At 33.8% G+C, this 14,052-nt stretch overlaps 1 protein-coding gene across 1 annotated transcript; it reads right to left on the bottom strand.

Moving 5' to 3' along the window:
- Positions 1-1,336: 1,336 nt before the first annotated feature.
- On the bottom strand, positions 1,337-13,265 carry LOC131010934 (uncharacterized). Its single transcript, XM_057938646.1, has 10 exons — positions 13,045-13,265; positions 4,839-5,010; positions 3,324-3,480; positions 3,206-3,238; positions 3,035-3,126; positions 2,769-2,833; positions 2,550-2,679; positions 2,172-2,480; positions 1,985-2,086; positions 1,337-1,898 (listed from the first exon to the last, which is right to left on the bottom strand). Exons 1-10 carry the CDS (start codon positions 13,263-13,265, stop codon positions 1,446-1,448), a joined length of 1,734 nt encoding a protein of 577 aa, XP_057794629.1. The 3' UTR covers positions 1,337-1,445.
- Between the last annotated feature and the right edge of the window lie 787 nt (positions 13,266-14,052).

The following is a 14,052-nucleotide window of genomic DNA, read 5'->3' as shown; positions in this document are numbered from 1 at the left end:
CTCTCTCCTAAGCAATGCTCAACTAAAGAAAATGGAATCGACGACTCTGGAGACGAGGATCCAGAGATGGCTGAGCGCGGTGAAGATCATCGTAAGAAAACTGTTTTATCGAGAAGAAAATTAGATGTGATGTCGTCTTCTCTTCGTCGAAGAAGATTTGTGAAGGCATGTTTTTGTGATTGGTGGATATATAGGGATGAGAAGCTGCAAGGGAGGCTACAAAGGTATAGTGGAAGCTGCAACAATTAAATATTCACAACAAAAAAAAAATTACAACAATTTAAAAAAATGATTGAGAAAATTGTTGTAGATTTAATTATATATTTGAAGTTGTGTACTATCAACCAGATTTGTGAATTCACAACTTAATGTTATTAAATTCACAACTAGATCTACGAATTCACAACCAGCTCGATGAATTCACAACTGAATTATTAGTGTTGGTTGTGAATTTGAATTTTAAAGCTCAAATTCACAACTAATTGTTTTGGTTGTGAATTCGAGTATTAAAATTAGAATTCACAACCAGTTTGATGAATTCACAACTGAATTGCTAGTAAAACCTTCCGTAGCTACATATAGGTATTTTTTTATTTTTTTTAACCTTCCGTAGTAAAACCGTAGCTATATATAGATTTCTTTTATATTTTTTTAATAATCCGTAGCAAAACCGTAGCTACATATAGGTATTTTTTTATTTTTTTTAACCTTCCGTAGTAAAACCGTAGCTATATATAGATTTCTTTTATATTTTTTTAATAATCCGTAGCAAAACCGTAGCTACATATAGGAATTTTTTTTATTTTTTTTAACCTTCCGTAGTAAAACCGTAGCTATATATAGATTTCTTTTATATTTTTTTAATAATCCGTAGCAAAACCGTAGCTACATATAGGAATTTTTTTTTTTTTTAACTTTCCGTAGTAAAACCGTAGCTATATATAGATTTCTTTTATATTTTTTTAATAATCCGTAGCAAAACCGTAGCTATATATAGGTATTTTTATTTTTTTTAACTTTCCGTAGTAAAACCGTAGCTATATATAGATTTCTTTTTATATTTTTTTAATAATCCGTAGCAAAACCGTAGCTACATATAGGTATTTTTTTATTTTTTTTAACCTTCCGTAGTAAAACCGTAGCTATATATAGTATTTTTTTATTTTTTTTAATATTCCGTAGCAAAACCGTAGCTACATACCGACATTGTTTTTAGTATTCAGTAGTAAAACCGTAGCAATATATATACTTTTTATTTTTATTTTTTTAATATTTCACTGTAAAACCTGTTTCTAATAAATACAAAATCAATGCAATATTTAAATTAATAATCATCTCAAAATCGAACTAATAAAATATCATAAAGGATACCTGTTAGTGTAATAAATTCATAAACATCTACATAAAAATCTAATAACAATATATAATAAGTACAAAACATGTATTTAGGGTGGAGGCGAGGAACGGGAGGATGATTGGAAGAATTTCATAAGCTGAGAAATTTGTTGTTGCATTTCCAATTGCCTAGTCTCCATTTCTGCTTCTTTTCGTCGTCGCTCCTGCACCTCAGCCTCCATTTCTGCTTCTTTTCGTCGTCGCTCCTGCACCTCAGCCTGTAGAGTAGCTTGTAGAGTAGCCTCTCTCTGTTGTGTCTGCTCTAACTCTGTCTGGAGCTGTGCAATCTGAGCTGAGACTGCTGCTGAAGGAAATTGAGACGAGCACGTCGAATGAGTGCTCGTCGAACCAGTGGAACGCATCTGAGACATAATGCCCAATCCGAGTCTACGCCCCTTCGGATCTGGCGTCACCACCTCCCTATAGATCTGACTGACCTCATCTGGAGTGACATCTCGTCCAAGAGTAGAGCGTAACTCCTCGACTCGACTATGTATCTCAAGCTACATTTAGATGCATTACAAACAACTTAAAATGTGATAAAATAGAATTAAATGCTTAGAATAATTAAAATGTTCATATTACTTACACCCTGAGTCTGTGCCCGTCCATCGAACTGTCCTTTCTTAAAGTGCATCCTCATGAAAGTATCATAATGTGCATCTGCGATAGAAATGTTCTTCTCTCGAGCCTGTAATAAAGAAAAATGATTCAAAATTAAATTATTGAATTATTGAATTTTTTACAAAGATAAAAACACGTTTGCAATAACTTACCACATGCTCAGCATGACTAATAGCACTGCGAGAGCCTCCATAGTGGATAGATAATCCTGTACCTGGACCAGCAGGCTCAGATCGACGATTCTTGCTCGCCTGCTGCGACTTAACTTGGAATACAGGTGTCGCCCAATATTCCTTCCACTTTGTAACAATGTCTTTATGAAGAAATTGAGGTCTGCTCCCTTCATCGATAATAACCTTACATCCATGGACAAAATCTTTATAAGCATGCCTAGCTTGTGAGATCCATGTCTTACGAATGACGTCCGAGCTGTAAACTTCCCCATCCCATGTAAAAGATTTCTACAACATTTGAATTTAAAGTTAGTATAAATTTAATGATATCTAAACTAAATCATTACTATAATATACCTTAAACTCATCATAATATATGTCTATGGTGCTGGGCGACAAACTCTTCCAATTGACGCCTTCAGGATCTATGAAGCCTTGAAAGCTTGAAGTAGTTGTACGTCGAATCTTCTCAGTCGGCCTCAAAATGCTGAATTATAAAGTATTGAATTCAATATTAGTAACTCAAATTAAATATATCATAACATTTTACTTAATTCGACAAACATATATACATACCCATTTTCCAACCAACAGATCCGCCTACCGTCAGTAGCTAATATATGGAAGTTATTAGACTTGGGCTTTATATATATGAAGTGAGAAAATCAGTACATAGGTCTAAAAGATTTCTGGAGTACCAGTGAATAACTTGAAAGAAGCAGGCAACGATCTTTTCTCTTTGGCCCAGAAAACACCAGATTTCTTTGAGTGATAAAGTCCAGGATCAATAATTATAGGCCTAGTTCTTTGGTATCTGCAAATAACAAACAAAGACCAAATACAGTTGAATTGGAAAGCCATTTCAGCAAATGTAAGGCCGATGGAGACAAGTTAAGGGCATAAGTCCAGTGCTCACTCTTTCCAACCAAAGTCACTAGTATGCTCAAGGAAATTCAGATCCCTGCAGCAAATTCAGATCCATTCAGCAGCTTCGGCTTGAGCAGAAGCCTTACCTTCTGTCACCCGTCTCAGTGCCTTGGCAACGGCTAAAACCATATTTAATCAAATTAGTATCAACATATTGCTCCAATAGTAGCATATAGATAACAAATGATTAATCTAAAGACTCACTTCTCAAAGCCTCAGAGAACTCAATCAGATTATCTTCGATTCCTTGGAGAGGAGGCTGTTGAATAAGTTCCTCTATAGATTTTTCTGAGCTCAAAACCGAGGTAGAATCTAGACAGCCATACTCAGCAAACCTTCGAGCACATTTGGGTCCTCGAACCTGCAAAAAGTTGGCATTCAATCCTCAGAAAGTAGGCTCTATGTCGAAATAGAAAAGGGAAAATGAGAGAGAAGTTGGGAAGAAACAGATGCATCAACTCAAGCAAACATGATTGTCTCAAGTATTAATGTTTCAAAAAGTGAAAAGTGGTGATCATGGTGGCAGAGGTTGATAATTATAACATAACTTGTGTATTAACAGGTTAAAGAATTGTGGGAAAAAGGAACACAATAGCAGAATATGTATCATGGCAGTACAATACTACTTTAAGTTCTTCTCCCTTCTCAACTTCATTTTTGTAACCCCAAGTATTTCTGTTCCAAATTCGAAAGTACATCTGAGTTTTGCGGCTTCCCTTCTCATTTATACTCTAAAGTCTCATCTGAGTTCAATGTGTATATTTTCAACAATGATAATAACCGATAATTTCATTCACCTCCAAAATGAATTAGTCAGTTGCTTATAACCTCCAAAATGGCATGACCTGAGAGTTAGACCGTAATTTTTAATTCCAGTATCATTTACATTTTTACTGTTCTTCGACTAATCTGAAATTCTTAACATTCATAATTAAGCCAAACACAAAAGCAGAAAGCTTCATGTAGCAACACTACTGCCTGTATTAGTCGCCTAATCTATATAATACAAGTCCAAGAGATTAAACTACACCTCAGGCGAGACCTCTTGTTACATAAACCAAACCACGAAGAGAAAACGCTATGCTATTTTACACGAAGAAGGCATTCGATCAAGACAAAAGCCATATATCTACTCTTACTATGTTCATCCATTGTAACTGAACTACCACCTACTTAGCTCTTGCTCTGTGTCATCAAATCTCATTCGTGGTTTGTATACGAACAATCTATCAATCTAAATTCCTCAAATTCAGAGCCAATGACACAAAATCAAACAATTCAGGAAACTTTATAACTTTCTGTTAACAGATACAGATTTCTTCTCCTATGCCTCAATCTAGATTTATAATGAATATTGGAGGGGGAGAGAGAGAAAGAATATACCTGCCAACCAAGAAATCTGCAATTATAGAATGCACAACGATCAGCCGTCACTCTAAGCGCCACAGCTTGCCCTGAACCCTAACTAATCCCCATTATGGTGAGATTCTCATTTAAGTTATAATCATTATAGAATCAATTGGAGATACAGGAGCATAAAAGTCGCACACAATTTCATAATGAAGGACTAATTTATGCTCCTGTGTTTAGAGATAGATCAGCTTGGAACTTATTGTAGGGCTAGTTGATTACAGATGAAACGACGGGGATAGACGGCGCATCTGTTTGATCAGATACAGATTGAAATTGAAATTGAAATTGAAATGAGGAAATCCAGACCTTCAGCGGCAACTGAAGGCGACGATGGGGAGAAGATGCAGAGATAGACGACGGATATCGGAGCGGGCGGCGGGGAAGACGGCGGAGATCGAAGCGCGCGGCGGGGAGAACGACTGCGCGGGAGCTTATTTCAGAGATAGACGGCAAAGGGGGCGTGAGAAGATGCAGAGAACTATTTAGATAAATATTAACGACTCTTTAACAACGGAAATCTAATTTAGAAAATAAAACAAAAAATTCAACATATTTTAACTACTATTTAGCTACGGAATATTAATTTTCAAAAATAAAATTAAAAATTCAGTATATTTTGACTACTATTTAGCTACGGAATATTAATTTTCATAAATAAAATTAAAAATTCAGTATATTTTAACTACTATTTAGCTACGGAATATTAATTTTCATAAATAAAATTAAAAATTCAGTATATTTTAACTACTATTTAGCTACGGAATATTAATTTTCATAAATAAAATTAAAAATTCAGTATATTTTAACGACTATTTAGCTACGGAATATTAATTTTAATAAATAAAATGAAAAAATCAGTATATTTTAACGACTATTTAGCTACGGATTATTAATTTAATAAATAAAATGAAAAAATCAGTATATTTTAACGACTATTTAACAACGGAATATTAATTTTCATAAATAAAATAAAAAATTCAGTATATTTTAACGACTATTTAACTACGGATAATTAATTGAATAAATAAAATAAAAAATTAAATATATTTTAACGACTATTTAGCTACGGTTTAATAACTAAATATTTAAAATTAATTAAAAAATCAAAATTAATATGTTTCCGTTGGTAATCCGTAGTTAATTAACTACGGAATAAATTCCGTAGTTAAATTCCGTAGCTAATCTGGCGTTTTCTTGTAGTGCATATTGCATGCATAGTCAATTTTCAATAGATATCCAACCGATAACAATTTAAGAAAACTTTTTCAAACAACAAATGTACCACAAAAATAAACAAAATCGATAATTTTTTAAAATAATAATCAGAATCCCTACTTCTCTCTATCCAACAACTGCAACCACAAGTAAATATGTTTCAAGATTACATAAGTTCGCTCCAACCACTTTCATGCAGTCATACTATATCCTTTAATATGTAGTGACTCAGCCACTGAATAAACTAAACACAATGGAAGCCCAAGACCTTGTAGGCATCAATATCAGCTACCTAGGAACCATCACCATTTCTGAGAGAGAATTGCTACAGGCTGTTAATCAATAAGAACAGAAAAAATACAAATTCAAATCAGCTGAATAAGAAATAGAAAAAAGAAATAGAAATAGAAATAGAAATAGAAATAGAAATAGAGAGAAGGAAACTTGCTTTTGCGCTTGGAGGCGTCGTGAGCAGGGGCGGATCCAGGATTCAATGTTAGGGGGGGCTGAATTTATTGGACTATGGTGTTTGGAAATATTTACACGGGGGTTCGGGGGCGGGAGCCCCCGAAGCAAATTTTTTTGAGCATTCCGTACACTTCATTTTCATGCATTTTTTCAACAATCACTTAATATAATAAGATAATTGTTCGCAATTCAATTAATTCAACATCAAGTAGATTGAAAGCATATAAAGACGTACTTTTATTCATTTTTCTTAAAAAAAAATTGTTTCATCTTCTAAACAAATAAACTAATTTTCATTGTTAGTAATTAGTAATTTTACTTTTACCTTTAGAATTGACTCAAATTTAACATTAAAAATTAACTAAGAAAGAAAAAATGATAAAAATAATATGGATAGTTGGATACTATAAATAACTCAATGTGTTGAGCAATTAATATGGATAGTTGGATACTATAAATAATGTATTACTATATTTTTTCTTGTATTTTTCTATTTATATACACATATATAGATATAAAACAAAATAATAAGAATATATATATATATATATATATCTATATTAAAAAAAAAAAAAAAAACTTAAAAATTGGGAGGGGGCTGAAGCCCCCCCTAGCCCCCCCTGGATCCGCCACTGGTCGTGAGGCCGCAGACCAGACTGAGTTTTGGGTGACAGTTTCGTCTCCATCAGAGTTTGATGAGAAAATGGCGGTTGAATCTCTACCAGAGAACAGCTCGCTGATATGGTGGTGGAATTGGCAAAAGAGGAGATTTGGGTGAGAGAAAGGGTTCAAACTTAGGGGATTTTCTTCTGCAATTAGGTTGCTAAGAATAGTTGGGGAGATAAATAAGCTTAGGGCGTGTTTGGTTTTGGGTAAGGGATTAGTCAGTATAGTTAGTAAACTAGATTATTAGCGTGGATAAATATGTATTACTAATATTGGTTGGTTGTTTGCTATTATGGTTAATTAATCATGATTTTCGTTTGGTATCCATATTTCTAGGTTAGATAAGCTTAAAAATAGACACAATTGCAGGGCCGTATTAATTATCCTGCGTAATCCGAGGGGGGAGGTGGTATTAATTATCCTGCGTAATCCAGATTTTTAACCAGGGCCTTCACATATCGCAGGGCCGTCCGCATAAGTGTTATAGAATACCAAACTCTTTACTACTCTGTATTAACTTAACTAATATGCTGTAAAACCCAAAACCAAACACGCCCTTATAGTCGTGGGATTATGATGTTAATGATTTTTTTAATGTGATATGCGAAAATATTTTCCAACGGACTATAGTCGTGGGATTACAAAACTGAGGAAATGGGTATATGGCATAAAAGTAGGAAATCGAGTAATTATAGTCGTGTGATTATAAAATTGAGGAAATGGGTATATGGCAGAAAAGTAGGAAATAGAGTAACCGCTAATTTTGCCGGGAAAAAGAAATTGTAGAAAACTGTGTTTTCATATATTAATAGATAGATTGTAGCTCCTAAGATAACACGTTATCAACTAAAAAAATATTAAGCACTCGTTTGATACGTAATATAGAGTAATATAGTGTAATGTGTGCTATATATATTTTTTTTTTAATCAAAAAAATAATTTTATTTAAAAACTTACCAGAGGTACCACAAGATTACACAAATACAGAAGGAATTTCGCTAGAGAACTAAGCTCCTTATCAAGTAACCCAAAGATCTTGTTCCAACTCTACATCCTCACTTTCACTTCTTCGATCAGGTCTTTAATATCCCAAGTCTTGCCCTCAAATCTGCTCTCGTTTCGTCATTTCCACAGCAACCACGTGATACAGATCCATAATGTCGATAGAAACTGTCGACTTTTCTTTCCTTTGCCTAGATTTGTGAAAAAGTCGAAGTGTACATTTAAAGATTTGATAAAATATAGTACTCATGTCATATTAATATCATATATTTCATAAAATATAGTATAATATTTATAAAATATATAATATGGAGTAATTTTGTACTCCCTCCGTCTCATTAATAATATCCCAAATTCTTTATTGGATTGTCTCATTTATAACGTCTCAATCCAAAAAAAAAAAATATAGTATTTTGTTTATTATCTTTACTTCTCTCCCCATTTACTTTATTTTTATTTCATTTCATTTATCTTCATTTACTTTTTCACTATTATCATTACCTCTATCCTCATTTACTTTGTCTACATTTTTTTAATTTATGCATCCCATTTTTGTGGGGCGTTATAAATGTGACGGGGAAGTATGATGTATGGAACACACTTGGTTGCGTACATGCAGTCGTCGGGTCAGATTGGGCCAATGGCATTGCCGGGTGTCTGGGCTGCTCGTCTATAAAAAAAATAGAAAAAATTTTATTTGTTCTTGAAAAAGGTTTATTTATTCAAAAAATAAAAAGTCTTATTTTTATATAGGTAAAGTCTCATCTACAATTAAAAAGTCTTAAGTCTTATTTATTAAAAACTTACATTTAAACAAAAAAGTCTTATTTGTTCTTAAATAGTCAAATTTACATTTAAACAAAATCTCATTTACAAATAAAAAATCTTAAATTCTTATTTGTTCTAAATAAAAGTCTTATTTAGGTTTAAATTAATTATATACTCCACATGTCTCCCATATTTATGCATATACTTCTTTTTGGTACGTCCCCAAATTTGACATTATCTCACACATACTTTAAACAATTTTATCCGTGTAACTTACACTTATTTACCCACAATCTAATTAATACTAAGGGTGTGTTTGATAGGGTTTATTAGGTGAGATGATAATATTTCTCACCATTTTTATCAGTTTGATAGGCTATCTCAATAATCTTCCAGGCCCGCAAAAGAGGTGAAGCCCGCACCAAAACACTGTAGCATTTAGATAATACATCCGCCCCAACCCCCTGATCGGTTTTTCTCACTTTGAACAGCAATTGAGATTAGGTTTTGTGTTTCCAATTTTCTCCCTCAAATTTCTCTTTCAAATACGTGAATTTTTGGAAAAGGCAGCCCATTTACGCAGATTAAATTGCAAGGTGTTGATTGAAACACGCCTCTGATTTCAATGGACTTGGGGGTTGCTGGGTTTTTTTAACGGAGGGAAAAGATTTTGAGAGGGGTGTCGGCGCAGCAAGAAATTTGGGGGAAGGGTCGCCGATCCCTTTTTGAGGCGGTGGCAGAGCAACGATGTTCCAAGGTGGAGAGGGGGTGCAGCAAGAAATTTGGGCCGTCGGAGGGTGGGGGAAGGAGATTTGGTCTGCAACAAATTTGGAGGCAAGAAAGGGGGGAAGGTGAAAGAATTTTGGGGAGGATGGGCGGTGATTCTGTTGGGGTAAAGAGAGAGAGAGGAGATCTAGTGTGAGGGGAGTTGGCATGGAGGTGGGGGAGAGAGAGTGTGAGGTTGTGTTTTTTTTTTTTTTCTTGGAGTATTATGGAAGAGGAAGAATTTGAGGGTGGGACCGGCTGGTGGGGGGTTGGGATTAAATAATTATTTTATGATTTTTCTTATGTTTAGTTTATTTATTTAAATATAAGGTTAAAATTGTAATTTATTCTTTAATCTATAATTGTATCCTTTGTATCAAACAATAATACTATTTATCTTAGTATTTATATTTTATTTACCAAACACCTATAAAATATTAACAATCGCACCTAATCTATATTATTTATCTAGATTTTATTTATCATCCCTTAATTATCTCAATTTATGTATTTAGAATTTGAGGGTGGGGGGCGGCTCGTTTGGTATGCCGTATGAGACAAAGTGTGATATGTTTGACCGAGATGTCTCTTACTATATGTCATATCAATATTGAGTAAGGAGCTTACTCAATTGAGTGGAAGACCATTTATGAGTAAGCACCCCACATTGGAGAGACTCATCCACTTACTCATATCCATTAGTTTTAATTTTTGTATTTTTCATTTTAAATTGCACTGACTTAAATAACACAATTACTTGAAATTAAAATTGCATTAATTTAAAAAACTTAAAAATTACAAAAAAATACATAAATTTAAAACTAGCTAATTGTCATCCGTTTGTCGTTTTAGAATATTCGCCACCCGTTAAGCATGGATTTCTTTTTGCTCTGGCGTCATGTTGGCGGTATTCAAGAACAAGATCCGATCGTTGTGGATATCCCTCTTGAGGGCATTTTTGTGGCGTACTCATTGATCATTCTACTGGCTTGGCGTCGATGTTCGCCATGTACTCTTTGCATTCAGGTGGAGCCTTTCGACTTTCCTAAAAGCAAGGATTAAATGATTAAAATAGAAGGAATTTTTTTTTAAAGCAAGAGTTCCTTTGGAATTAAAAAAAAATTAATTCAAATGGTCGAATAGAAAAAAGGAAGAAAAAGAAAAAGAAGGAAGCGACGATTGAATGAGATTTAAAAAAAAATTGCACGCGCCATTTAAAAAGCCGGATGAGTCTTACTCATATTTTCGAGTAAGGCTCGAGTAAATGCATGCCCACATCGGCTTATTCGTCGAGGGGCTTATTTGAGTAAGCCCCATCGAGTAGCCGGATGTGGGTGCTCTTAGTTGAATGCATTAAAATATCTGTAATATATTGTTTGGTGCGTTGTATTAAAATTATATAAAGTTAATAATAGTTATAATTATGATTTGTATTATGTATACACCTCTCTAGGTGGTATACAGAATCACTGAAATCAGTATAATATTTTCGAACTTTTAATTTATAAATTACAGTGTGTTTCGTACTTTTTATCAAAAATATTAGAGTGTTATAGATATGCCATAATCACTTGTACCAAACGAGCCCCCTTAATGTAAGACATTTTCTCCACTATTAATATTTTAAAAAAAATCATTAAAATTCGTGTCGAAAACACTTATGTATATTTAAGTACGGGGACAGATGGATTATTAAAATTGTACTTAATGTTTATAGAAAATTGAAAAATATGCTTTTCTAATTTTTTTTGAAAAATATGAATATTGATAAAAATGTTTTGTAAAATTATTTTGGCAATAAAAATGTCATTTCTGTTGAAAGTAGAGAGAAAAATAGAAGAGAAGATAATAGCGTAGAGAGCGTAAAGAGAATAAATCTACAGGAGCGTCTTACTATGAGGACTAAATGCCTCTATTTATAGGAGATACAAAGATATGGTTACGGTTTAGGGTTAGGTCATTAAGTAGGGAAATATATATATATTATATATATTTACAACACTCCCCCTTAAATGACTAATCCTAAAAATATGTTGCCCCGTTAAAATCTTGCCAGGAAAAATTCAATAGAACAAAAATCTAGTCTAAGGAAAAAGAGTACATGAGCTGCTTCCCCTGAAAATAATCATTGTATATCTTTGAGTCGATGCATGCTGATCTTGTGTACTAGTTCTGAAAGTCGATGTTGATAACGCATTTGATAAAAAGTCTGCCACATTATCGCGTGATCGAATCTTCATGTATAACTTGAGTTGCGTGCAATTTGACTCCAAATAAACTCCTCATTTGATGTTATAGTTTAGATCATGTTTATGCCTTGTTAAAAACCTCTCCGTAAAAATCCTATGGAAAAAACTCGGTAGAGAAAAAGAGTACAAGACATAAATTTACTCATATATTACACTAGTTGTCTCGTTAAAAACCTTAACTAAGAAAACCTCGTAGAAAAAACTTAGCAAGGGAAAAATAGTACAATCATTCGGCCTTCAGGGCCATTGACATTCAAAGTCTAATTTTCAAAACTATTTAAAAGATCCTGCTCCCCCTCAAGATAACAATCTTGGAAGTGTTCAATACAGTTTTCGAAATTACATAAATTATCAACATCATCCACCAATTTTGAATTTCGATTTCTTTCATAACATAGACCAATTTTAATTTGCTTTGAATATAGCCAATAACATGGTTAATATCATTTAAAATTCTCATTCTTGGAGAAACATTAAATCTTGCTAGCAAGTTAATTTTCAATTGTAATACATATCATGCATGATAAAAATGGTGCTCCAATAGCACACAAATAAGGAACTTCGGGTCCTAAATAACTTCGTTATATTGTTTTGGTCTAGGTGTCTCCTTATCCACTTCAAGTTGTAGGATAATCATTTGGTAGCTAAACATATGTGATATTATTCAAAATCTTCTTCGGGTAGGTCGACTATTTCATATAAAATACAGTCAATTGGATTGAAATACACCAATGGGGTGATTCTCGATCTTCAGGTCGAGACAATGCTTAGTTTTAACTAAGCATTTCTATTGGAACTTCACCGTCAGACATTTGTTCACGTTCTCATAAGTTTTGAGTATTCATAAATGTTCTTTCTTCGGAAGAACTTCCTTAATTGGTTATGGACTTTCATATATATATATATATATATATGTATATATTTATGTTTAATAACCTATATAATAATACAACCATAACGGCCATAAATTTGGTATTTATATCAATGATTACTGTCATAAAATGTTATATAAATAACGAAACATAATGCCATTCATAACATGAGAATATATTTGATCGATTGTGGGTTTCTCAAACCCTTGAGCTACTAATCTCGCTTAACATCTTAGTGTTTTCATCCATTTAGTGAGTCAGGTTTTGCCTCATTGCTTATTTCTATATTTATCAATGCTTCTGGCACACTAATATAATTTGTTTTGGATCCAAATAATCTTTAAGTTGAACTAGCAATTTGTGGAGGCAAAAGTTGTTGTTGACAACTATAATTTTTCTATTATACGATTCTCACGTATTCACAAAGTTCATGACAACTTTAGTATAACCAAATTTTCACCATTTCCCATAATATTTGGTCTAGTTGTTTCATAATCTCAATATTACGATAATTTAGTTGCTTGATCGAGGTTGAGAATCAATCTGTGTGGGTGGATTGGTTCAAGTGTGGCCTTCCCTACAGGAGTGTCCTGCATCTTGGGCCGGCGTCTTCTGGTTCGTTGATAATGACTCGATTCCTCACGAGCCTCACATCTCCTGGATGATTCTTCTTGTGGGTACTCTGCTTTGGGCACCTCACCTCCATGGTTCATCTTTAGATCAACCATATTTAGGTTAGCAAATGATTCTGCTAACTCTTGTGGATCCTCTAATCCGATTCGATCAAGGTTATTCATGATTTTTTCCCTTCATGATTCGAATTATGTCCTCCGGTTGCAGTTCCTTGGGAGCTGCATTAAGTGGTAGCGGATACGTTGGGTCTTTGGACCATGTATTCCGAATTTTTTTGAAACATGATTTTCGCCTTTCGATGTCCTCCACCTTTTTTTGAATATCACGCAAGAGTTTTAAGATTTCCTCTTGTTTGAGTGATATTTGGCTCATCTCTATCGGTAGATCATATAGCTTGTTGCCATAATATTCCACCGTTCTTTGAATCTCCCGCAGGTTGACGTTGTCGGAACAATTTGGCTCGATTTTTTGGTAAGCTGGATAAGCCTTGTCCTTCTGCTCCATCAGTTGTGAGACGGATGGATCTCGGTTCTGGCTCGTTCAATCGCCGCTCTGGTCTCGGCGATTTTCAGTAGGTGATCATGATAGAACCTAATACTCGTGATAATATCACGAATAATTTCTCCATCTTCTCCTCGACGGATATTTGTTACGACGACTCGATTGTTCCAGTTGAGTTTGTCTAGTAGACGAGTAGTTTATCTCTCCAAATGTTGGAGAGAATCCATGTATACCATACATCTCGGACAATTGTCCGGATCCATAATTTTTTAATGAAGTCTTCTCCCACATAGGTTAATTACAAAATAAATTAAATCTAAAATAATTCCTTAATAAAAACTCGCTCTGATACCATTTTAGGCGAGGCGCGGGTATGCATGT

This window comes from Salvia miltiorrhiza, chromosome 1 (genome assembly GCF_028751815.1).
Source record: "Salvia miltiorrhiza cultivar Shanhuang (shh) chromosome 1, IMPLAD_Smil_shh, whole genome shotgun sequence".
In the NCBI taxonomy this organism is placed as follows: Eukaryota; Viridiplantae; Streptophyta; class Magnoliopsida; order Lamiales; family Lamiaceae; genus Salvia; species Salvia miltiorrhiza.
Note: the sequence above shows the minus strand (reverse complement) of the source record. Positions and strands in the feature narration are given on the sequence as shown.

What these genes read in the sequence shown, in the direction of transcription:
- LOC131010934 (XM_057938646.1), bottom strand. Translation starts at nt 13,265, where the DNA reads ATGGTTGATCTAAAGATGAACCATGGAGGTGAGGTGCCCAAAGCAGAG. An exon ending in GTTCTCTGAGGCTTTGAGAA is followed by an intron (nt 3,239 to 3,323) that starts GTGAGTCTTTAG and finishes ATATGGTTTTAG; the next exon opens with CCGTTGCCAAGGCACTGAGA. An exon ending in TTAGTCATGCTGAGCATGTG is followed by an intron (nt 2,087 to 2,171) that starts GTAAGTTATTGC and finishes TCTTTATTACAG; the next exon opens with GCTCGAGAGAAGAACATTTC.